Source organism: Petromyzon marinus, chromosome 79 (assembly GCF_048934315.1).
Source record: "Petromyzon marinus isolate PM22_M1 ecotype Great Lakes invasive population chromosome 79, UKy_Petmar_22M1.pri1.0, whole genome shotgun sequence".
In the NCBI taxonomy this organism is placed as follows: Eukaryota; Metazoa; Chordata; class Hyperoartia; order Petromyzontiformes; family Petromyzontidae; genus Petromyzon; species Petromyzon marinus.
The window spans coordinates 20,333,375-20,360,614 of NC_133745.1; the positions used below are offsets into that span (position 1 = coordinate 20,333,375).

The 27,240-nt window shown below is 50.0% G+C and overlaps 1 protein-coding gene across 5 annotated transcripts in view; it reads left to right on the top strand.

Annotated features, from left to right (window-relative positions):
* The window catches only part of LOC142907461 (uncharacterized), a 206,582-nt gene that overhangs the window by 176,835 nt on the left and 2,507 nt on the right, over nucleotides 1–27,240 (top strand). For all 5 annotated transcript variants that reach the window (XM_076056975.1, XM_076056976.1, XM_076056977.1 and 2 more), the window contains 9 exons: nucleotides 2,699–2,918; nucleotides 4,997–5,175; nucleotides 6,396–6,468; nucleotides 11,505–11,605; nucleotides 16,913–16,944; nucleotides 21,359–21,524; nucleotides 22,628–22,659; nucleotides 23,064–23,189; nucleotides 26,302–26,474. In XM_076056975.1, coding sequence (XP_075913090.1) covers nucleotides 2,699–2,918; nucleotides 4,997–5,175; nucleotides 6,396–6,468; nucleotides 11,505–11,605; nucleotides 16,913–16,944; nucleotides 21,359–21,524; nucleotides 22,628–22,659; nucleotides 23,064–23,189; nucleotides 26,302–26,474 — 1,102 coding nt within the window. The remainder of the gene's footprint in view (nucleotides 1–2,698; nucleotides 2,919–4,996; nucleotides 5,176–6,395; nucleotides 6,469–11,504; nucleotides 11,606–16,912; nucleotides 16,945–21,358; nucleotides 21,525–22,627; nucleotides 22,660–23,063; nucleotides 23,190–26,301; nucleotides 26,475–27,240) is intronic.

A 27,240-nucleotide genomic window follows, 5' to 3' on the forward strand; every position in this document is an offset into this window, starting at 1 on the left:
ACTTCTTCAGAGACAACAATCTTTCATGGGATATGGTTTCTGCAGTTTGTACGGACGGAGCTCCAGTCATGCTGGGAAGAAAGTCTGGTTTTGGTGCGCTAGTAAAGGCCGATGCACCACACATCATTGTGACGCATTGTATTCTGCACAGGCATGCGTTGGCAACAAAAACCTTACCTCCAAAAATGGCAGAAGTATTAAAAACTGTGGTGGAATGTGTGAACTATGTGCGAAAAAGTGCTCTGAGGCACCGCATCTTCAGTGAGCTGTGTAAAGAAATGGGCTCTGAATTTGAGGTACTTCTGCTCCATTCTAATATTCGGTGGTTATCCCGGGGACAGGTGCTGAATCGTGTTTTTGCCATGCGTGTGAAATTAGCCCTGATTTTGCAAGAGCACCAACACTGCCATGCAGATTGCTTCAAAAATCCTGAGTTCATTCTCATTTTAGCGTACATGGCTGATATATTCGCAGCTCTCAATCATCTCAATCAGCAGATGCAGGGTGGTGGAGTCAATATCATGGAAGCAGAAGAACACCTGAAGGCTTTTAAAAAAAAGCTACCGTTATGGAAACGACGAACAGAGAACAATAACTTCGCAAACTTCCCGCTTCTGGACGACTGTGCAAGTAAGATCGAAGATGTGTCTGGAATCGGAGATATTTCTGTATCCACGGAACTGAAGCAAACAATTGCCACGCACTTAGATGAGCTTGCAAAGTCTCTCGACGGATATTTCCCTACAAGAGAGTCATATCCAGCATGGGTGAGACAGCCGTTCACGTTTGCTGTTGAAACAGCAGATGTCAATGATGAATTCCTCGACAAAATCATTGAAATTCAGCAGAGCCAGGTTCAACAGCAACTCTTCAGAACAACAACGCTCTCAACGTTTTGGTGTCGACAAATGAACAAGTATCCAGTTATTGCTAAGAAAGCCCTGGATTTTTTTTATACCATTTGTTACAACATATCTTTGTGAGCAATCCTTTTCGAGGATGCTGGACATAAAAACGAAGAAAAGGAACAGACTTTGCTGTGAAAATGACATGAGAGTGGCACTTGCCAAGGTGAAGCCACGCATATCTGAACTGATCTCTCAAAGGCAACAGCAGAAGTCACATTGATTTCCAGGTATGTAATTTGTTGTGAGTTTATGCATTGTGTTGGTTTTATTCTTTGAACAAGGTAATGTTCATGCACGGCTCATTTTGTGTACCAGTAAAAAACATATCTACGTCTTGAATTTGAAAAAAATCACATTTTATTTTTCACTAAAGAGGGGTTCGGTGAATGCGCATATGAAACTGGTGGGGTTCGGTACCTCCAACAAGGTTAAGAACCACTGGTCTAGACGGTGGTGGTCTAGACAGTGATGGTCTAGACGGTGATGGTCTAGACAGTGATGGTCTAGACGGTGAAGGTCTAGACAGTGATGGTCTAGACGGTGATGGTCTAGACAGTGATGGTCTAGACGGTGATGGTCTAGACGGTGATGGTCTAGATGGTGGTGGTCTAGACGGTGGTGGTCTAGACGGTGATGGTCTAGACGGTGATGGTCTAGACAGTGATGGTCTAGACGGTGATGGTCTAGACGGTGATGGTCTAGACAGTGATGGTCTAGACGGTGATGGTCTAGACAGTGATGGTCTAGACGGTGATGGTCTAGACAGTGATGGTCTAGACGGTGGTGGTCTAGACAGTGATGGTCTAGACGGTGATGGTCTAGACGGTGGTGGTCTAGACAGTGATGGTCTAGACGGTGATGGTCTAGACAGTGATGGTCTAGACGGTGAAGGTCTAGACAGTGATGGTCTAGATGGTGATGGTCTAGACAGTGATGGTCTAGACGGTGATGGTCTAGACGGTGATGGTCTAGATGGTGGTGGTCTAGACGGTGGTGGTCTAGACGGTGATGGTCTAGACGGTGATGGTCTAGACAGTGATGGTCTAGACGGTGATGGTCTAGACAGTGATGGTCTAGACGGTGATGGTCTAGACAGTGATGGTCTAGACGGTGATGGTCTAGACAGTGATGGTCTAGACGGTGGTGGTCTAGACAGTGATGGTCTAGACGGTGATGGTCTAGACGGTGATGGTCTAGACGGTGGTGGTCTAGACGGTGATGGTCTAGACGGTGATGGTCTAGACAGTGGTGGTCTAGACGGTGATGGTCTAGACAGTGATGGTCTAGACGGTGATGGTCTAGACAGTGATGGTCTAGACGGTGATGGTCTAGACGGTGATGGTCTAGACGGTGGTGGTCTAGACGGTGGTGGTCTAGACGGTGGTGGTCTAGACGGTGATGGTCTAGACGATGATGGTCTAGACGGTGGTGGTCTAGACGGTGGTGGTCTAGACAGTGATGGTCTAGACGGTGATGGTCTAGACAGTGATGGTCTAGACGGTGATGGTCTAGACGGTGATGGTCTAGACGGTGGTGGTCTAGACAGTGATGGTCTAGACGGTGATGGTCTAGACAGTGATGGTCTAGACGGTGAAGGTCTAGACAGTGATGGTCTAGACGGTGATGGTCTAGACAGTGATGGTCTAGACGGTGATGGTCTAGACAGTGATGGTCTAGACGGTGAAGGTCTAGACAGTGATGGTCTAGACGGTGATGGTCTAGACAGTGATGGTCTAGACGGGTGATGGTCTAGACAGTGATGGTCCTCCTCCTCCTCCTCCTCTCCCCAGGGATGTGCAACAACGACCGAGCTGACGACTGCTCCGGCCGGGATGGAGCGGCGCTGCCCGCTGACGATTGCTGCCTGAGCACGGCCCAGGATTGGCTGATCGCGGACGCCGCTCGGCCGCAGTGCCTCAGGCCCCCGCTGCCGCCCGGCGGAGGATGCAATCAGCCGCCTCCACCAGGAGACTGCGATGGCGCCGAGATCTGCGACCAGCTGATCCTGGAGTAAGACGCTCGCTCGTTCGCTAGCGACACTCTGCCTGGCTGGCGACACTCTCACTCGCTGGCGACACTCTGCCTGGCTGGCGACACTCTCACTCGCTAGCGACACTCTCACTCACTGGCAACACTCACTGGCGACACTCGCTAGCGACACTCACTAGTGACACTCTCACTCACTAGTGACACTCTCACTCGCTAGCGACACTCTCACTCACTGGCAACACTCACTGGCGACACTCGCTAGCGACACTCACTAGTAACACTCTCACTCGCTGGCGACACTCACTAGCGACACTCACTAGTAACACTCTCACTCGCTGGCGACACTCACTAGCGACACTCTCACTCGCTAGCGACACTCTCACTCACTAGCGACACTCACTAGTGACACTCACACTCGCTAGTGACACTCACTGGCGACACTCTCACTCGCTGGCGACACTCACTGGTGACACTCTCACTCGCTAGTGACACTCACTAGTGACACTCTCACTCGCTAGTGACACTCTCACTCGCTCGCGACACTCACTAGTGACACTCACTAGCGACACTCACTAGTGACACTCTCACTCGCTAGTGACACTCTCACTCGCTAGCGACACTCACTGGCGACACTCTCACTCGCTAGCGACACTCTCACTCACTAGCGACACTCTCACTCACTAGTGACACTCTCACTCACTAGTGACACTCTCACTCGCTAGTGACACTCTCACTCACTAGTGACACTCACTAGCGACACTCTCACTCGCTAGCGACACTCTCACTCACTAGCGACACTCTCACTCACTAGTGACACTCTCACTCACTAGTGACACTCTCACTCACTAGTGACACTCTCACTCGCTAGTGACACTCACTAGTGACACTCTCACTCACTAGTGACACTCTCACTCGCTAGCGACACTCACTAGTGACACTCTCACTCACTAGTGACACTCTCACTCACTAGTGACACTCTCACTCACTAGTGACACTCTCACTCACTAGTGACACTCTCACTCGCTAGTGACACTCTCACTCGCTGGCGACACTCACTGGCGACACTCTCACTCACTAGTGAGTGAGAGTGTCGCTAGTGACACTCTCACTCGCTGGCGACACTCACTGGCGACACTCACTAGTGACACTCACTAGCGACACTCTCACTCGCTAGCGACACTCTCACTCACTGGTGACACTCTCACTCACTAGTGACACTCTCACTCGCTGGCGACACTCACTGGCGACACTCTCACTCACTAGTGAGTGAGAGTGTCGCTAGTGACACTCTCACTCGCTGGCGACACTCACTAGCGACACTCTCACTCGCTAGTGACACTCTCACTCGCTAGTGACACTCTCACTCGCTGGCGACACTCACTGGCGACACTCTCACTCACTAGTGAGTGAGAGTGTCGCTAGTGACACTCTCACTCGCTGGCGACACTCACTGGCGACACTCACTAGTGACACTCACTAGCGACACTCTCACTCGCTAGCGACACTCTCACTCACTGGTGACACTCTCACTCACTAGTGACACTCTCACTCGCTGGCGACACTCACTGGCGACACTCTCACTCACTAGTGAGTGAGAGTGTCGCTAGTGACACTCTCACTCGCTGGCGACACTCACTAGCGACACTCTCACTCGCTAGCGACACTCTCACTCACTAGCGACACTCACTAGTGACACTCTCACTCACTAGTGACACTCTCACTCGCTGGCGACACTCACTGGCGACACTCTCACTCACTAGTGAGTGAGAGTGTCGCTAGTGACACTCTCACTCACTAGCGAGTGAGAGTGTCGCTAGCGAGTGAGAGTGTCGCTAGCGACACTCTCACTCATTAGTGACACTCTCACTCACTAGTGACACTCTCACTCACTAGCGACACTCACTAGTGACACTCTCACTCGCTAGCGACCCTACCCCCGTCGTAGGAGTCTGTCCACGTGTCTCCGCTACCGGAGTCCCCCATGCCGTGAGTTCGCTCTCTCGCTGGCGTCTCCCCGGAGGACCTTGCCATTCGCCCATCTCAATCTCCTCCTCCTCCACCTCCTCCACCTCCTCCACCTCCACCTCCTCCTCGGCTAGGAACTTCAAGTCGTGCAAGGATGACGTGGACCTGAGCGCGTACCACGAGGGCTGCAAGTTCGACCACTGCGTCGTGAACCGCACGGAGATCGACTGCTCCAGCGCACAGACGGCCGCGGCCGAGTGCGGCCGCGTGGGGAAGTGCGTCGACTGGAGGTCGCTGTCCCGCGGACACTGCCGTGAGTCAGGGCCGCGTGCCGAAACGTCGGACGTCTGGAGCGCGAAGCGACGGCGAAAGACAATGGAGTGGTTGCACCGTCTCTGGCGGTCATAGAAGAGTTGTGTTGAGCGGAAACCTGTTGCGAGGAATCTTGACGCTGCCTTAGGCACACGGATGGTTGTGGTGGACATGCAAACTAAAAAATAACACTCCCCTACTACACTACACTATACACTACACTACACACGACTACACTATACACTACACTATACACTACACTTCACACTACACTATACACTACACTTCACACTACACTATACACTACACTTTACACTACTACACTATACACTACTACACTATACACTACACTATACACTACACTATACACTACACTATACACTACACTATACACTAGTGTATAGTGTAGTGTAAGGACAAACTACACAACAACAACAAACTACACAACAACAACAAACAACCAACCACACAACACAACAACAACAACAAACCACAACAAACTACACAACAACAAACAACAACAACAACAACAAACTACACAACAACAACAAACCACACAACAACAACAACAACAAACAACAACAACAAACAACAACAAATAACAACAACAAACTACACAACAAACTACACAACAACAAACTACACAACAACAAACAACAACAAACTACACAACAAACTACACAACAACAAATAACAACAACAAACTACACAACAACAAACAACAACAACAAACTACACAACAACAAACAACAACAAACTACACAACAACAACGACAACAAACTACACAACAACAAACAACAACAACAAACCACACAACAAACTACACAACAACAAACAACAACAAACTACACAACAACAACAACAAACCACACAACAAACTACACAACAACAAACAACAACAAACTACACAACAACAACAACAAACCACACAACAACAACAACAAATAACAACAAACTACACAACAACAAACAACAACAACAAACTACACAACAAACTACACAACAACAAACTACACAACAACAACAACAAACCACACAACAACAACAACAACAAATAACAACAAACTACACAACAACAAACAACAACAAACAACAACAAACAACAACAACAAACTACACAACAACAAACTACACAACAACAAACTACACAACAACAAACAACAACGACAACAACAAGGGGCGGCAGCTCTAATGAGATTGTTGTTGATTTAATGTCGCAGCCTTCGAGTGCCCGGGCCAGCTGGTGTACAAAGCGTGTGCAGCCAAGGTGGAGGTCACCTGCGGCGTGGACACGTGAGCCCATCACCACCATCATCACCACCATCACTACCATCACTCACATCACCATCATTACTACCATCACCACCATCATCATCACTACCATCACTACCATCACTCACATCACCATCATTACTACCATCACTACCATCATCATCACCACCATCACTACCATCACTCACATCACCATCATTACTACCATCACTACCATCACTACCATCACTCACATCATCATCACTACCATCACCACCATCACTACCATCACTACCATCATCACTACCATCACTACCATCATCATCACCACCATCACTACCATCACTACCATCATCATCACCACCATCACTACCATCATCATCACCACCATCACTACCATCATCATTACTACTATCATCACTACCATCATCATCACCACCATCACTACCATCATCATTACTACTATCATCACTACCATCACTACCATCATCATTACTACCATCACTACCATCACTACCATCACTCACATCATCATCACTACCATCACTACCATCACTCACATCACCATCACTACTATCATCACTACCATCATCATCACTACCATCACTCACATCATCATCACTACTATCATCACCACCATCACTACCATCACTACCATCATCATCACTACCATCACTCACATCATCATCACCACCATCATCACCACCATCACTACCATCACTACCATCATCATTACTACCATCACTACCATCACTACCATCATCATTACTACCATCACTACCATCATCACTACCATCATCACTACTACCATCATCACTACCATCATCATCACTACCATCAGTACCATCACTACCATCATCATCACTACCATCACTACCATAATCATTACTACCATCACTACCATCACTACCATCATCATCACCACCATCACTACCATCATCATTACTACCATCACTACCATCACTACCATCACTCACATCATCATCACTACCATCATCATCACTACTATCATCATTACTACCATCACTACCATCATCACCACCATCACTACCATCATCATCACCACCATCACTACCATCACTACCATCACCATCACTACCATTACTACCATCACTACCATCACTCACATCATCATCACTATCATCATCACCACCCCCATCATCACTACCATGATCACTACCATGATCACCACCATCACTACCATCACTACCATCACTCACATCATCATCACTACGATCACTACCATCACTACCATCACTCACATCATCATCACTACTATCATCACTACCATCATCATCACTACTATCATCACCACCATTACTACCATCACTACCATCATCATTACTACCATCACTACCATCACTACCATCACTCACATCATCATCACTACTATCATCACTACCATCATCATCACTACCATCATCACCACCATCACTACCATCACTACCATCATCATTACTACCATCACTACCATCACTACCATCACTCACATCATCATCACTACTATCATCACTACCATCATCATCACTACCATCACTCACATCATCATCACTACTATCACCACTACCATCATCATCATTACCATCACCATCACTACCATCACCATCACTACCATCATCATTACTACCATCACTACCATCACCATCACTACCATCATCACCACCATCACCATCACTACCATCATCATCACCACCATCACTACCATCACTACCATCACCATCACTACCATCACTACCATCATCATCACCACCATCACTACCATCACTCACATCACCATCATTACTACCATCACTACCATCACTACCATCACTCACATCATCATCACTACTATCATCACTACCATCATCATCACTACCATCACTCACATCATCACTACTATCATCACTACCATCACTACCATCATCATCACTACCATCACCACCATCACTACCATCACTACCATCATCATCACTACTATCATCACTACCATCATCATCACTACCATCATCACAACTACCATCATCATCACTACCATCATCATCACTACCATCATCACCACTACCATCACCATCACTACCATCATCATCACTACCATCACTACCATCACTACCATCACTCACATCATCATTACTACCATCACTACCATCACTCACATCATCATCACTACTATCATCACTACCATCATCATCACTACTATCATCACTACCATCATCATCACTACCATCATCACTACTATCATCACTACCATCATCATCACTACCATCACTCACATCATCACTACCATCATCATCACCACCATCACTACCATCACTCACATCATCATCACTACTATCATCACTACCATCATCATCACTACTATCATCACTACCATCATCATCACTACCATCACCACTACCATCACTACCATCATCACCACCACCATCATCACCACCATCACTACCATCACTACCATCACTCACATCATCATCACTACTATCATCACTACCATCATCATCACTACCATCATCATCACTACCATCATCATCACTACCATCATCACTACCATCAGCACCACTACCATCACCATCACTACCATCATCACTACCATCATCATTACTACCATCACTACCATCATCACTACCATCACCACTACCATCATCACTACCACCATCATCACTCCCATCACCACCACTACCATCACCACTACCATCATCATTTCTACCATCACTACCATCACCACTACCATCATCACTACCACCATCATCACTACCACCATAATCACTACCATCACCATCACTACCATCATCACTACCATCATCATTACTACCATCACTACCATCACCACTACCATCATCACTACCACCATCATCACTACCACCATCATCACTACCATCACCACCACTACCATCACCACTACCATCATCACCACCACCATCATCATTACTACCATCACTACCATCATCACCACTACCATCATCACTACCATCATCATCACTACCATTATCATCACTACCATCACCACTACCATCATCACTACCATCATCACTACGATCACCACTACCATTATCACTACCATCATCATCACCACCCCCATCATCACTACCATCATCATCATTACCATCATCATCACTACCATCATCATCACTACCATCATCACAACTACCATCATCATCACTACCATCATCATCACTACCATCATCATCACTACCATCATCATCACTACCATTATCATCACTACCATCACCACTACCATCATCACTACCATCATCACTACCATCATCACCACTACCATCATCACTACCATCATCATCACCACCCCCATCATCACTACCATCATCACTACCATCACCACTACCATCATCATCACTACCATCATCATCATTACCATCATCATCACTACCATCATCATCACTACCATCATCACAACTACCATCATCATCACTACCATCATCATCACTACCATCATCATCACTACCATCATCATCACTACCATCATCACCACCCCCATCATCACTACCATCATCACTACCATCACCACCCCCATCATCACTATCATCATCACTACCATCACCACTACCATAACTCACATCATCACTACCATCATCACTACCATCACCACTACCATCATCACTACCATCATCATCACTTCCATCATCATCACTACCATCACCACCCCCATCATCACTACCATTATCATCACTACCATCATCACTACCATCATCACTACCATCACCACCCCCATCATCACTACCATCACCACTACCATCATCACTACCATCATCACTACCATCATCACCACCCCCATCACCACTACCATCATCACTATCATCACCACTACCATCACTCACATCACCACTACCATCACCACTCCCATCATCACTACCATCACCATTCCCATCATCACTACCATCACCACCCCCATCATCACCATCATCACTACCATCATCACTACCATCATCACTACCATCACCACCCCCATCATCACTACCATCATCACTACCATCACCACCCCCATCATCACTACCATCATCACTACCATCACCACCCCCATCATCACTACCATCATCACTACCACCATCACTACCATCACCACTCACATCATCACCACCATCACTACCATCACCACCCCCATCACCACTACCATCACTACCATCATCACTACCATCACCATTCCCATCATCACTACCATCACCACCCCCATCATCACTACCATCATCACTACCATCACCACCCCCATCATCACCATCATCACTACCATCACCACTCACATCACTCCCACACATGTCCACACATGTCCCCACGTGTTCCTGCGTGTGAGTCCCTCCCCTCCCCCCCCCGTGTGCCCACACACACGTGCCCACACACACACGTGCCCACACACACACGTGCCCACACACACACGTGCCCACACACACGTGCCCACACACACACTCACACACGTGCCCACACACACACGTGCCCACACACACACATGCCCACACACACGTGCCCACACACACACACACACACGTGCCCACACACACACACACACGTGCCCACATACACGTGCCCACACACACGTGCCCACACACACACACACGTGCCCACACACACAAAGCAAAGACAAAGATCCCCCATATAGCCTTAACAGACTGTAGGGGCAAGTGCTGTTAACGAGCACCTATGAAGACCGGAACGGTACACGAGGGGGTGGGTGGCCAGCACCACGCCCGACCGCCTTTGTCTCCCTAGTGGCAATGTTTACACATCGCACCAGGTACTCATTTGAGGCTGAGTCGACCTAGGGGAGGCCCGGGACCGGTTCAGATAATCGTCACTGGTGTTGGCCGTGAGCGGGAAACGAACCTGGGTCGCCAGGTTCATAGCGCAGCGCGCTAACAACTACACTACCGCTCCCCACAACACACACACACGTGCCCACACACACGTGCCCACACACACACACACACGTGCCCACACACACACGTGCCCACACACACGTGCCCACACACACACAAACACACGTGCCCACACACACACACACGTGCCCACACACACGTGCCCACACACACACGTGCCCACACACACGTGCCCACACATACACGTGCCCACACACGTGTGTGTGTGTGTGTCCCGTGCAGTGCCGATGAGGACAGCGTCTGGGTGGGTGAGGGCTGCTTCTGTCCCGACGGCCAGAAGCTACAGGAAGCCGGCTCCGATTTGTGCGTGGACACGTGCCCTGGTAAGTCACTGAGGCAGGGGCTTGTGCGTGGACACGTGCCCTGGTAAGTCACCGTGGCAAGGGCTTGTGCGTGGACACGTGCCCTGGTGAGTCACCGTGGCAAGGGCTTGTGCGTGGACACGTGCCCTGGTAAGTCACTGAGACAGGGGCTTGTGCATGGACACGTGCCCTGGTAAGTCACTGAGGCAGGGGCTTGTGCGTGGACACGTGCCCTGGTAAGTCACCGTGGCAAGGGCTTGTGCGTGGACACGTGCCCTGGTGAGTCACCGTGGCAAGGGCTTGTGTGTGGACACGTGCCCTGGTAAGTCACTGAGGCAAGGGCTTGTGCGTGGACACGTGCCCTGGTAAGTCACTGAGACAGGGGCTTGTGCGTGGACACGTGCCCTGGTAAGTCACCGTGGCAAGGGCTTGTGCGTGGACACGTGCCCTGGTGAGTCACCGTGGCAAGGGCTTGTGCGTGGACACGTGCCCTGGTAAGTCACTGAGACAGGGGCTTGTGCGTGGACACGTGCCCTGGTAAGTCACTGAGGCAGGGGCTTGTGCGTGGACACGTGCCCTGGAAAGTCACCGTGGCAAGGGCTTGTGCGTGGACACGTGCCCTGGTGAGTCACCGTGGCAAGGGCTTGTGCGTGGACACGTGCCCTGGTAAGTCACTGAGACAGGGGCTTGTGCGTGGACACGTGCCCTGGTAAGTCACCGTGGCAAGGGCTTGTGCGTGGACACGTGCCCTGGTGAGTCACCGTGGCAAGGGCTTGTGCGTGGACACGTGCCCTGGTAAGTCACTGGGCCAGGGGCTTGTGCGTGGACACGTGCCCTGGTAAGTCACTGAGGCCGGGGCTTGTGCGTGGACACGTGCCCTGGTAAGTCACCGTGGCAAGGGCTTGTGCGTGGACACGTGCCCTGGTGAGTCACCGTGGCAAGGGCTTGTGTGTGGACACGTGCCCTGGTAAGTCACTGAGGCAAGGGCTTGTGCGTGGACACGTGCCCTGGTAAGTCACTGAGACAGGGGCTTGTGCGTGGACACGTGCCCTGGTAAGTCACTGAGGCAAGGGCTTGTGCGTGGACACGTGCCCTGGTAAGTCACCGAGGCAAGGGCTTGTGTGTGGACACGTGCCCTGGTAAGTCACTGAGGCAAGGGCTTGTGCGTGGACACGTGCCCTGGTAAGTCACTGAGACAGGGGCTTGTGCGTGGACACGTGCCCTGGTATGTCACCGTGGCAAGGGCTTGTGTGTGGACACGTGCCCTGGTAAGTCACTGAGACAGGGGCTTGTGTGTGGACACGTGCCCTGGTAAGACACTGAGACAGGGGCTTGCATGTGGACACGTGCCCTGGTAAGACACTGAGACAGGGGCTTGCGTGTGGACACGTGCCCTGGTAAGTCACTGAGGCAGGGGCTTGTGTGTGGACACGTGCCCTGGTAAGTCACTGAGACAGGGGCTTGTGTGTGGACACGTGCCCTGGTAAGTCACTGAGGCAGGGGCTTGTGCGTGGACACGTGCCCTGGTAAGTCACCGTGGCAGGGGCTTGTGTGTGGACACGTGCCCTGGTAAGTCACTGAGACAGGGGCTTGCGTGTGGACACGTGCCCTGGTAAGTCACTGAGACAGGGGCTTGTGTGTGGACACGTGCCCTGGTAAGTCACTGAGGCAGGGGCTTGTGTGTGGACACATGCCCTGGTAAGTCACCGTGGCAGGGGCTTGTGTGTGGACACGTGCCCTGGTAAGTCACTGAGACAGGGGCTTGTGTGTGGACACGTGCCCTGGTAAGACACTGAGACAGGGGCTTGTGTGTGGACACGTGCCCTGGTAAGACACTGAGACAGGGGCTTGCGTGTGGACACGTGCCCTGGTAAGTCACTGAGGCAGGGGCTTGTGTGTGGACACGTGCCCTGGTAAGTCACCGTGGCAGGGGCTTGTGTGTGGACACGTGCCCTGGTAAGTCACTGAGACAGGGGCTTGCGTGTGGACACGTGCCCTTGTAAGTCACTGAGGCAGGGGCTTGTGTGTGGACACGTGCCCTGGTAAGTCACTGAGACAGGGGCTTGTGTGTGGACACGTGCCCTGGTATGACACTGAGACAGAGGCTTGCGTGTGGACACGTGCCCTGGTAAGTCACCGTGGCAAGGGCTTGTGCGTGGACACGTGCCCTGGTGAGTCACCGTGGCAAGGGCTTGTGTGTGGACACGTGCCCTGGTAAGTCACTGAGGCAAGGGCTTGTGCGTGGACACGTGCCCTGGTAAGTCACTGAGACAGGGGCTTGTGCGTGGACACGTGCCCTGGTAAGTCACTGAGGCAAGGGCTTGTGCGTGGACACGTGCCCTGGTAAGTCACCGAGGCAAGGGCTTGTGTGTGGACACGTGCCCTGGTAAGTCACTGAGGCAAGGGCTTGTGCGTGGACACGTGCCCTGGTAAGTCACTGAGACAGGGGCTTGTGCGTGGACACGTGCCCTGGTATGTCACCGTGGCAAGGGCTTGTGTGTGGACACGTGCCCTGGTAAGTCACTGAGACAGGGGCTTGTGTGTGGACACGTGCCCTGGTAAGACACTGAGACAGGGGCTTGCATGTGGACACGTGCCCTGGAAAGACACTGAGACAGGGGCTTGCGTGTGGACACGTGCCCTGGTAAGTCACTGAGGCAGGGGCTTGTGTGTGGACACGTGCCCTGGTAAGTCACTGAGACAGGGGCTTGTGTGTGGACACGTGCCCTGGTAAGTCACTGAGGCAGGGGCTTGTGCGTGGACACGTGCCCTGGTAAGTCACCGTGGCAGGGGCTTGTGTGTGGACACGTGCCCTGGTAAGTCACTGAGACAGGGGCTTGCGTGTGGACACGTGCCCTGGTAAGTCACTGAGACAGGGGCTTGTGTGTGGACACGTGCCCTGGTAAGTCACTGAGGCAGGGGCTTGTGTGTGGACACGTGCCCTGGTAAGTCACCGTGGCAGGGGCTTGTGTGTGGACACGTGCCCTGGTAAGTCACTGAGACAGGGGCTTGTGTGGGGACACGTGCCCTGGTAAGACACTGAGACAGGGGCTTGTGTGTGGACACGTGCCCTGGTAAGACACTGAGACAGGGGCTTGCGTGTGGACACGTGCCCTGGTTAGTCACTGAGGCAGGGGCTTGTGTGTGCACACGTGCCCTGGTAAGTCACCGTGGCAGGGGCTTGTGTGTGGACACGTGCCCTGGTAAGTCACTGAGACGGGCTTGCGTGTGGACACGTGCCCTTGTAAGTCACTGAGGCAGGGGCTTGTGTGTGGACACGTGCCCTGGTAAGTCACTGAGACAGGGGCTTGTGTGTGGACACGTGCCCTGGTATGACACTGAGACAGAGGCTTGCGTGTGGACACGTGCCCTGGTAAGTCACTGAGACAGGAGCTTGTGTGTGGACACGTGCCCTGGTAAGTCACTGAGGAAGGGGCTTGTGCGTGGACACGTGCCCTGGTAAGTCACCGTGGCAGGGGCTTGTGTGTGGACACGTACCCTGGTAAGTCACTGAGACAGGGGCTTGCGTGTGGACACGTGCCCTGGTAAGTCACTGAGACAGGGGCTTGTGTGTGGACACGTGCCCTGGTAAGTCACTGAGGCAGGGGCTTGTGTGTGGACACGTGCCCTGGTAAGTCACCGTGGCAGGGGCTTGTGTGTGGACACGTGCCCTGGTAAGTCACTGAGACAGGGGCTTGTGTGTGGACACGTGCCCTGGTAAGACACTGAGACAGGGGCTTGTGTGTGGACACGTGCCCTGGTATGACACTGAGACAGAGGCTTGCGTGTGGACACGTGCCCTGGTAAGACACTGAGACAGGGGCTTGTGCGTGGACACGTGCCCTGGTAAGTCACTGAGGCAGGGGCTTGTGCGTGGACACGTGCCCTGGTAAGACACTGAGGCAGGGGCTTGTGCGTGGACACGTGCCCTGGTAAGTCACCGAGGCAGTCAGAGTACAGGGCGCTGACAGAATGAAAATTGTTGTTCTCGGAAGCGTCGACATTTGTTTTAAGCACCCTGTGTAGTGTAGTGTATAGTGTAGTGTATGGTGTAGTAGTGTCTAGTGTAGTGTATAGTGTATAGAGTAGTGTATAGTGTAGTGTATAGTGTAGTAGTGTATAGTGTAGTGTATAGTGTATAGAGTAGTGTATAGTATAGTGTATAGTGTAGTGTATAGAGTAGTGTATAGTGTAGTGTATAGTGTAGTGTATAGTGTAGTGTATAGCGTATAGTGTCGTGTATAGAGTAGTGTATAGTGTAGTGTATAGTGTAGTGTATAGTAGTGTAGTGTTTAGTGTAGTGTGTAGTGTAGTGTATAGTGTTGTGTATAGTGTAGTGTATAGAGTAGTGTATAATAGTGTATTGTTTAGTGTAGTGTAGTATATAGTATTGTAGTGTTTAGTGTTGTATATAGTGGTGTGGTATATTGTATTGTAGTGTATAGTGTAGTGTATAGTTTAGTGTATAGTGTAGTATATAGTAGTGTAGTGTATAATGTAGTATATAGTTGTGTAGTGCATAGTGTAGTATATAGTAGTGTAGTGTATAGTGTAGTATATTGTAGTGCAGTATACATGGTACTTAAAAAAGAATGTCAACACTTATACGGGTAAAACAAGTCCTTTTACTCTTTCTGAGAATAAAATAGGAGACGCATTCGGATGTTAAAACACCAAACTGAAAACTCTTGCTTGGAATATCAAGTAACTGCATTAACCACACACAGAACACAGTATGGTGTTGAACATGCAAACACAACATGCTCTGGTAGTATCTGCATTGCCTTTGAAACTGATTGGCATTATCCTTTATAATGGACCAAGGCTTGATTCCCCGTAAGCGGTATCTATGTATTTGGTGTTTGAACATCTTAACGCCCGTTCTGTTTTGTTCGCCATGAAATGCAAATAGCTTTTCGATTTAAAGCTTTCGTGACTGCAATGATTCATCTTCTTTGGTTCTTTCGGTAAAGTCACGTAGAATGAGAATAAAATAATAAATTGATAAAATAAAATAGCACAATAATATTCTCACGACGTTTCGGCCACAACACAAGCGGCCTTCATCAGGTGAAGGGACGAGACTGTCTGGTAGGACAGCGCTGTCTCGTCCCTTCACCTGATGAAGGCCGCTTGTGTTGTGGCCGAAACGTCGTGAGAATATTATTGTGTTATTTTATTGTATCAATTTATTATTTTATTCTCATTCTACGTGACTTTACCGAAAGAACCAAAGAAGATGCAAATAGCTTCTTAATCCTCCGGTCTTAGTAGAGATTCTGACTGCCCTCTCTCTCCCCTCGGCCTCCCCTCTCTCGTGGCTTGCAGACTGCTGGACGAGCGACCACGTCCCTAAATACGTGAGTGACCACCACGCTTTGCGGTACATGTGCCCATGCGTGTGCGTCTCTCTCTCTCTCTCTGTGTGTGTCTCTGCATTAACTCGTTCCGCTTGTGTGTCTGTGTATGAGTCTCCGGTCCTGTGTCTGGTCTCTCTCTCTTGGACGTAATCAACCAGGTAGGGTGTTGACTGCTGTGTCAGCCGACTGCCTGCGCTGTGTTGCATTATATTTCTAAGTTCACTAGGTGTGTTTCTCTTTCGTTTGTACCTGATGACGCTCGCTTGCTTTGCAATCGAAACGCCGTATGTTATTATGTAATTTATTATTTTCTATTTCTACGTGACTTTACCGAAAGAACCAAAGAATGAATCCTCCTTGGTTCTTTCGGTGAAGTTTCACGTGGCTAGAAATAAAGTAAAACGAATCGCGACGTTTCCATCGCAACACCAAGCGGTCGTCATCAGGCAAAGGAGTCAGCCTCTAAAGGCGAATTGTTTTATAAAGGTTTGGGGATGGGCGTAGCCCAAGTGTATCAGCAGCACCAGGAGCACAGACGGTGTACGAGTGGCAATGTAACAACAATGCCAATGTAACAACAATGCCAATGTAGCAACAATGCCAATGTAACAACAATGCCAATGTAACAACAATGCAAATGTAGCAGCAACGCCAATGTAGCAACAATGCCAATGTAACAACAATGCCAATGTAGCAACAATGCCAATGTAGCAACAATGCCAATGTAGCAACAATGCCAATGTAACAACAATGCCAATGTAACAACAATGCCAATGTAGCAACAATGCCAATGTAGCAACAATGCCAATGTAGCAACAATGCCAATGTAACAACAATGCCAATGTAGCAACAATGCAAATGTAGCAGCAATGTCAATGTAGCAGCAATGTCAATGTAGCAGCAATGCCAATGTAACAACAATGCCAATGCAGCAACAATGCCAATCACTGGGGATGCGGGGGGGGGGGAAATTAACTCGGAAAAATAGAGGAGTACCCGGTAGATATGATGGAACAATCATAAACAGTTCAGGTTTTACCTGGTTAATAACATCCTTCCAATGATTGCTCAATTTGCATCCATCTTTTCGCTTGAAGTTGTCTATGTTTATACATCTGGATGGCTTCATGAACAAACCTTTGATCGTAGCCCGAAGGTTTGCAGAGCACCTTGGTCTCGGAAACAACAGTATCACGCGAGCCCACAGCGTTATAGCAGTGGTCAGCCACGGCCGAGGTATTGGTTCTGCCGTCTTTCAGATCTGCCTTGTGTTCGCGAACATGGTCCTAGACATGTCGTTTCGTTTCCCCAATGTAGCACCCACCACAGGTACAACTCCGTTTGTAGACTCCAGAGTATTGCATGTCAGGAATGACCTCCTTCACAGATGGGATTAGATCACAGATTTTGTGTACTCCTATTGAATCGGACTTGGATCTTGTGTTTTTATTTTATTTTGGAAATATTTTTGGTAACGCCTGCTATGTATGGTAACGTGATGGTTTTGATTCGGCTTCTCAGGGGGTTGTTTCTCCGTGGTTGGAGAGACCGCTTTGCGAATAATGCGGTCCGAGTACCCATTCATCTTGAGGGCCTGGTGTACGTGTTCCATTTCACTGGCTAGGTGGTGTTGGTCAGAAATGCAGTGGGCCCTATGGTGCAGTGTTTTGATGAGGGAATTCTTCTGTGCCGGATGGTAGTGGGAATCAGGTTTAAGATGGGAATCTGTGCGGGTGGCTTTCCTGTAGGCAGAGTGTCCCAACGAGCCGTCAGGTCTCTTCTCAGACGAAACATCCAGGAATGGTAGCTTACCATCCTTCTCCACTTCCATGGTGAATTTGATGGATGGGTGTATGGAATTTATGTGAATGAGAAATTGGTTCAAAGCTGGCAGGCCATGTGGCCAAATGACGAAAGTGTCATCTACATATCTCTTCCATAAGGAAGGACGTCGGGTGGATGTCTGGATGGCATCTGTTTCAAATTTCTCCATGAAAACATTCGCTATCACTGGTGATAAGGGGGAACCCATGGGGGTACTTTCATTTTGTTTGTAGAAAGTACCATTCCAGGAGAAGTAAGTGTTGGTAAGGCAGTGCCTAACCAGAGTGGCTACATCAGGATTCAGTTGGACTAAATGTTTAATTATTGCTCAGGTGTCAGGTACAGGAACGTTGGTGAACAGAGAAAATTCATGAAAGCTGACGAGCCAATCATCTGGGGACAGTGAAATGCCCTTGATTAGAGGGACCAAGTGAGCTGAGTTGTGTACTGCTGAGGTGGTCTTGTCCGTGAATGGAAGCAAGGTATCAGACAGTGTTGAGTCTATGGGGCAGTGTTGAGTCTATGGGCAGTGTTGAGTCGGGTGCAGTGTTGAGGCTATGGGCAGTGTTGAGTCTATGGGCAGTGTTGAGTCTCTGGGCAGTGTTGAGTCTCTGGGCAGTGTTGAGTCTATGGGCAGTGTTGAGTCTATGGGCAGTGTTGAGTCTATGGGCAGTGTTGAGTCGGGTGCAGTGTTGAGGCTATGGGCAGTGTTGAGTCTATGGGCAGTGTTGAGTCTCTGGGCAGTGTTGAGTCTATGGGCAGTGTTGAGTCTATGGGCAGTGTTGAGTCTATGCGGCAGTGTTGAGTCTATGGGCAGTATTGAGTCTATGGGGCAGTGATGAGTCTATGGGCAGTGTTGAGTCTATGGGCAATGTTGAGTCTATGGGCAGTATTGAGTCTATGGGGCAGTGATGAGTCTATGGGGCAGTGTTGAGTCTATGGGCAGTGTTGAGTCTATGGGCAATGCTGAGTCTATGGGGCATTGTTGAGTCTATGGGCTGTGTTGAGTCTATGGGCAGTGTTGAGTCTATGGGCAATGCTGAGTATATGGGGCAGTGTTGAGTCTATGGGCAGTGTTGAGTCTATGGACAGTATTGAGTCTATGGGGCAGTGTTGAGTCTATGGGCAATGCTGAGTCTATGGGCAGTGTTGAGTCTATGGACAGTATTGAGTCTATGGGCAGTTTTTGAGTCTATGGGCAGTGTTGAGTCTATGGGCTGTGTTGAGTCTATGGGCAGTGTTGAGTTTATGGGGCAGTGCTGAGTCTATGGGCAGTGTTGAGTCTATGGGCAGTGTTGAGTCTATGGGCAGTGTTGAGTCTATGGGGCAGTGTTGAGTCTATGGACAGTGTTGAGTCTATGGGCAGTGTTGAGTCTATGGGCAGTGTTGAGTCTATGGGCAGTGTTGAGTCTATGGGCAATGTTGAGTCTATGGGCAGTGTTGAGTCTATGGGGCAGTGTTGAGTCTATGGACAGTGTTGAGTCTATGGACAGTGTTGAGTCTATGGGCAGTGTTGAGTCTATGGGCAGTGTTGAGTCTATGGGCAGTGTTGAGTCTATGGGCAGTGTTGAGTCTATGGGCAGTGTTGAGTCTATGGGCAGTGTTGAGTCTATGGGCAATGCTGAGTCTATGGGCAGTTACATCATTAGACCTCCTTTGCCAGTACTAAAATGTAATAATAGGGTTTTCCCATTTTTTCTGGCAACAAAACTGAAACCTTTTTCCAGGAATTCATGTCTGCATTAACCACAATACCTGCAGTCAAAATGCAAACAAAAAACATACACTATGATAATATATGTGGCATTGTCTTTGAAACTGATTGGTCCACACCAAGGGATGGCTTTCTTTTGAGCCTCGACCCAATTGGTGCTCGACCAGGTGACGCCAAAAGGCGTCACACAGCTCAAAGACAATGCACTATCAAAGTAATGAGGGCTCGGGGTGAGCATCTACATCATTAGACCTCCTCTGCCACTACCAAAAAGGTTTCAGTTTTGTTGCCAGAAAAAAGGGGAAAAACCCTATTATTACTCTATGGGCAGTGTTGAGTCTATGGGGCAGTGCTGGGTCTATGGGGCAGTGTTGAGTCTATGGGTAGTGTTGAGTCTACGGGCAGTGTTGAGTCTATGGGCAGTGTTGAGTCTACGGGCAGTGTTGAGTATATGGGCAGTGTTGAGTCTATGGGCAGTGTTGAGTCTACGGGCAGTGTTGAGTATATGGGGCAGTGTTGAGTCTATGGGGCAGTGCTGGGTCTATGGGGCAGTGCTGAGTCTATGGGGCAGTGCTGGGTCTATGGGGCAGTGTTGAGTATTTGGGCTGTGTTGAGTCTATGGGCAGTGTTGAGTCTATGGGCAGTGTTGAGTCTATGGGGCAGTTTTGAGTCTATGGGGCAGTTTTGAGTCTATGGTGCAGTGTTGAGTCTATGGGCAGTGTTGTGTCTATGGACAGTGTTGAGTCTATGGGCTGTGTTGTGTCTATGGGGCAGTGTTGTGTCTATGGGCAATGCTGAGTCTATGGGGCAGTGTTGAGTCTATGGGGCAGTGTTGAGTCTATGGGCTGTGTGTGTGTGTCGCCTTCTCCATTACAGGCTGGTGACACGTGGCTGGAAGGCTGCGACCAGAAGTCCTGCCTGGCTGGTGGCCAGGTGGAGTCGTCCGCCGTTCCGTGCCTCCAGGCGACCCCCTCGTGCCCCCCGGGGGTCAACGTCGTCCCTGCCGGTGGTGCGGACGCGTGCTGCCCGGCCCTGCAGTGCGGTGAGCGCCAGGGGACCGTCCGGGAGCGGTTTCGTCATGGGCAGGGCTCAGCGGCAGCCACGGCAGTGGTCACGCGGAGACCCCAGCACCGCACCATAGGGGTAGAGGTTGTGGGTTGGGGTTGTGGGGGTGGGGTTGTGGGTTGTGGGTTAGGGTTGGGGTTAGGGTTGTGGGTTATGGTTGGGGTTGTGGGTGTGGGTTGTGGGTTGTGGGTTGTGAGTTGGGGTTGTGGGTGTGGGTTGTGGGTGTGGGTGTGGGTTCGGGTTGGGGTTAGGGTTGTGGGTTGGGGTTGTGGGTTATGGTTGGGGTTGTGGGGTTGTGGGGTTGTGGGTTGTGGGTTGTGAGTTGGGGTTGTGGGTGTGGGTTGTGGGTTGTGAGTTGGGGTTGTGGTTGGGGGTTGTGGGTTGGGGTTGTGGGTTGGGGTTGTGGGTGTGGGTTAGGGTTGTGGTTGGGGGTTGTGGGTTGGGGTTGTGGGTTGGGGTTGTGGGTGTGGGTTGGGGTTGTGGGTGTGGGTTAGGGTTGTGGTTGGGGGTTGTGGGATGGGGTTGTGGGTTGGGGTTGTGGGTGTGGGTTAGGGTTGGGGTTGTGGGTTGGGGTTGTGGGTTGGGGTTATGGGTTGTGGGTGTGGGTTGGGGTTGTGGGTGTGGGTTGGGTTTGTGGGTGCGGGTTAGGGTTGGGGTTTGCGGGGTGGGGGTTGTGGTTGGGGTTGTGGGTGTGGGTTAGGGTTGAGGTTGCGGGGTTGAGGTTGTGGTTGGGGGTTGAGGTTGTGGGTTGGGGTTGTGGATGTGGGTTAGGGTTGAGGTTGTGGTTGGGGGTTGAGTTTGTGGGTTAGGGTTGGAGTTGTGGGGTTGTGGTTGTGGGTTGTGGGGTTGAGGTTGTGGGTTAGGGTCGTGGTTGCGGGGTTGAGGTTGTGGGTTGTGGTTGTGGGTGTGGGTTGCGGGGTTGAGGTTGTGGGTTGGGGTTGTGGGTGTGGGTTGGAGTTCAGAGTTCGCTGACGAAGTGGAGATCCTCCGTGGGATGGAGGAGTTTGTGCGACGTTGACGCCGCGTCTGTCCGTGACTCTCAGACGCCGCTGTTGCCTCTCTCCCCCCTTCCCCCAACAGATTCCTGCGTGTACGGCGATAAGACCTATGAGGTAAGGGTCTGTCTGTCTCTCTGTCTGTCTCTCTGTCTCTCTAACCCTACAACCACCTCCACCACCACCACCACCACCTCCTCCTCCACCACTACCATCACCCACCCCCTAACTGTACCACCACCACCTCCACCACCACCACCTCCACCACCTCCACCTCCTTCACCACCTCCTCCACAACCTCCTCCTCCACCACCACCACCACACCCACCACCACTACCCTAACTGTACCACCACCACTACCACCACCACCACCCTAACTGTACCACCACCACCATCACTACCACCACCACTACCGTAACTGTACCACCACTACCACTACCCTAACTGTACCACCACTACCACCACCCTAACTGTACCACCACCACCCCCACCCGCCCCACGTCCCCTGCCGCCCGCTGCAGGTTGGCAGCAGCTGGAGGCACCCGTCAGACAGCTGCGTGCAGTTCTCGTGCGCGTCGCACGGGGGCAGCGCAGCCCTCGTGGAGACGGTCACGAGCTGCCCCAACGTGGACCTGGCCAACTGCCAGGTTCGACTCGCAGTTCACACCTCTCACACCTGTGTAGAGTTAGTGTGAGTTCACACCTGTGTAGAGTTAGTGTGTAGAGTTAGTGTGAGGTCACACCTGTGTAGAGTTAGTGTGTAGAGTTAGTGTGAGTTCACACCTGTCACACCTGTGTAGAGTTAGTGTGAGTTCACACCTGTGTAGAGTTAGTGTGAGTTCACACCTGTGTAGAGTTAGTGTGAGTTCACACCTGTCACACCTCGTGGAGACGGTCACGAGCTGCGCCAACGTGGACCTGGCCAGCTGCCAGGTTCGACTCGCAGTTCACACCTGTTACACCTGTCACACGTGTGTAGAGTTAGTGTGAGTTCACGCTTGTGTAGAGTTAGTGTGAGTTCACACCTGTGTAGAGTTAGTGTGAGTTCACGCTTGTGTAGAGTTAGTGTGAGTTCACACCTGTGTAGAGTTAGTGTGAGTTCACGCTTGTGTAGAGTTAGTGTGAGTTCACACCTGTGTAGAGTTAGTGTGAGTTCACACGTGTGTAGAGTTAGTGTGAGTTCACACCTGTCACACGTGTGTAGAGTTAGTGTGAGTTCACACGTGTGTAGAGTTAGTGTGAGTTCACACGTGTGTAGAGTTAGTGTGAGTTCACTCGTGTGTAGAGTTAGTGTGAGTTCACACTTGTGTAGAGTTAGTGTGAGTTCACACGTGTGTAGAGTTAGTGTGAGTTCACTCGTGTGTAGAGTTAGTGTGAGTTCACACCTGTGTAGAGTTAGTGTGAGTTCACACTTGTGTAGCGTTAGTGTGAGTAACACACTTGTGTAGAGTTAGTGTGAGTTCACACCTGTCCCACGTGTGTAGAGTTAATGTGAGTTCACACCTGTGTAGAGTTAGTGTGAGTTCACACTTGTGTAGAGTTAGTCTGAGTAACACACTTGTGTAGAGTTAATTCTGAGTTCACACCTGTGTAGAGTTAGTGTGAGTAACACACTTGTGTAGAGTTAATCTGAGTTACACACCTGTGTAGAGTTAGTGTGAGCTCACACGTGTGTAGAGTTAGTGTGAGTTCACACTTGTGTAGAGTTAGTGTGAGTTCACACCTGTGTAGAGTTAGTGTGAGTTCACACTTGTGTAGAGTTAGTCTGAGTAACACACTTGTGTAGAGTTAGTGTGAGTTCACACCTGTGTAGAGTTCGTGTGAGTTCACACTTGGGTAGAGTTAATGTGAGTTCACACGTGTGTAGAGTTAGTGTGAGTTCACACGTGTGTAGAGTTAGTGTGAGTTCACACGTGTGTAGAGTTAGTTTGAGTTCACTCGTGTGTAGAGTTAGTGTGAGTTCACACCTGTCACACGTGTGTAGAATTAGTGTGAGTTCACTCGTGTGTAGAGTTAGTGTGAGTTCACACCTGTCACTCGTGGGTAGAGTTAGTGTGAGTTCACACTTGTGTAGAGTTAGTGTGAGTTCACACTTGTGTAGAATTAGTGTGAGTTCACACCTGTCACACGTGTGTAGAGTTAATGTGAGTTCACACCTGTGTAGAGTTAGTGTGAGTTCACACCTGTAGTCACACCTGTGTAGAGTTAGTGTGAGTTCACACCTGTGTAGAGTTAGTGTGAGTTCACACCTGTGTAGAGTTAGTGTGAGCTCACACGTGTGTAGAGTTAGTGTGAGTTCACACTTGTGTAGAGTTAATCTGAGTAACACACCTGTGTAGAGTTAGTGTGTGCGTTCACACTTGTGTAGAGTTAGTGTGAGTTCACACTTGTGTAGACTTAGTGTGAGTAACACACTTGTGTAGACTTAGTCTGAGTAACACACTTGTGTAGAGTTAATCTGAGTAACACACTTGTGTAGAGTTAGTCTGAGTAACACACTTGTGTAGAGTTAATCTGAGTAACACACTTGTGTAGAGTTAGTGTGAGCTCACACGTGTGTAGAGTTAGTGTGAGTTCACTCTTGTGTAGAGTTAGTCTGAGCAACACACCTGTGTAGAGTTAGTGTGCGTTCACACTTGTGTAGAGTTAGTGTGAGTAACACACTTGTGTAGAGTTAATCTGAGTAACACACGTGTGTAGAGTTAGTGTAAGTTCACACCTGTGTAGTGTTAGTGTGAGTTCACACTTGTGTAGAGTTAGTGTGAGTAACACACTTTTGTAGAGTTAGTCTGAGTAATACACTTGTGTAGAGTTAGTCTGAGTAACACACTTGTGTAGAGTTAGTGTGAGTTCACACTTGTGTAGAGTTAGTGTGAGTTCACACCTGTGTAGAGTTAGTCTGAGTAACACACTTGTGTAGAGTTAGTGTGAGTTCACACTTGTGTAGAGTTAGTCTGAGTTCACTCGTGTGTAGAGTTAGTGTGAGTTCACTCGTGTGTAGAGTTAGTGTGAGTTCACACCTGTCACACGTGTGTAGAGTTAGTGTGAGTTCACTCGTGTGTAGAGTTAGTGTGAGTTCACACGTGTGTAGAGTTAGTGTGAGTTCACACGTGTATAGAGTTAGTGTAAGTTCACACGTGTGTAGAGTTAGTGTGAGTTCACACCTGTGTAGTGTTAGTGTGAGTTCACACTTTTGTAGAGTTAATCTGAGTAACACACCTGTGTTGAGTTGTTGTGAGTTCACACGTGTGTAGAGTTAGTGTGAGTTCACACTTGTGTAGAGTTAGTGTGAGTAACACACTTGTGTAGAGTTAGTCTGAGTAACACACTTGTGTAGAGTTAGTGTGAGTTCACACCTGTGTAGAGTTAGTCTGAGTAACACACTTGTGTAGAGTTAGTGTGAGTTCACACTTGTGTAGAGTTAGTGTGAGTTCACACTTGTGTAGAGTTAGTGTGAGTAACACACTTGTGTAGAGTTGTTGTGAGTTCACACTTGTGTAGAGTTAATCTGAGTAACACACTTGTGTAGAGTTAGTGTGAGTTCACACTTGTGTAGAGTTGGTGTGAGTTCACACCTGTGTAGAGTTAGTGTGAGTAACACACTTGTGTAGAGTTGTTGTGAGTTCACACTAGTGTAGAGTTAATCTGAGTAACACACTTGTGTAGAGTTGGTGTGAGTTCACACTTGTGTAGAGTTGTTGTGAGTTCACACTTGTGTAGAGTTGGTGTGAGTTCACACTTGTCACGTGTGGCGCGCAGAGCCCTCCCACGTACGACGAGTCGGGCTGCTGCCTCGTGCAGTGTGAGCGGAACGACACCTCTCGCCCCAAGTGCGACTCGTTCACCACCAGCGAGAGGATCTCCGTGGGCTCGTGCGTCAGCGAGCCCGTGGAGCTGGGCCACTGTAGTGGCACCTGCCCCTCCTCCACACGGTGAGCAGCCCGCACAGAGTGACTGGTCTGTGACGTGGTAGTGGTCATGTGACCTGTTAGTGTCACGGTAGTGGACACGTGGTGACCTGCCCCTCCTCCACACGGTGAGCAGCCCGCACAGAGTGACTGGTCTGTGACGTGGTAGTGGTCATGTGACCTGTTAGTGTCACGGTAGTGGACACGTGGTGACCTGCCCCTCCTCCACACGGTGAGCAGCCCGCACAGAGTGACTGGTCTGTGACGTGGTAGTGGTCACGTGACCTGTCTGTGACACGGTAGTGACCACGTGGTGACCTGTCTGTGACACGGTAGTGACCACGTGGTGACCTGTCTGTGACACGGTAGTGACCACGTGGTGACCTGTCTGTGACGTGGGAGTGGTCACGTGGTGACCTGTCTGTGACACGGTAGTGGTCACGTGGTGACCTGTTAGTGACACGGTAGTGACCACGTGGTGACCTGTCTGTGACGTGGTAGTGACCACGTGGTGACCTGTCTGTGACGTGGTAGTGACCACGTGGTGACCTGTCTGTGACGTGGTAGTGACCACGTGGTGACCTGTCTGTGACACGGTAGTGACCACGTGGTGACCTGTCACTGACACGGTAGTGGTCACGTGGTGACCTGTCTGTGACACGGTAGTGGTCACGTGGTGACCTGTCTGTGACGTGGTAGTGACCACGTGGTGACCTGTCAGTGACATGGTAGTGACCACGTGGTGACCTGTCTGTGACGTGGTAGTGACCACGTGGTGACCTGTTAGTGA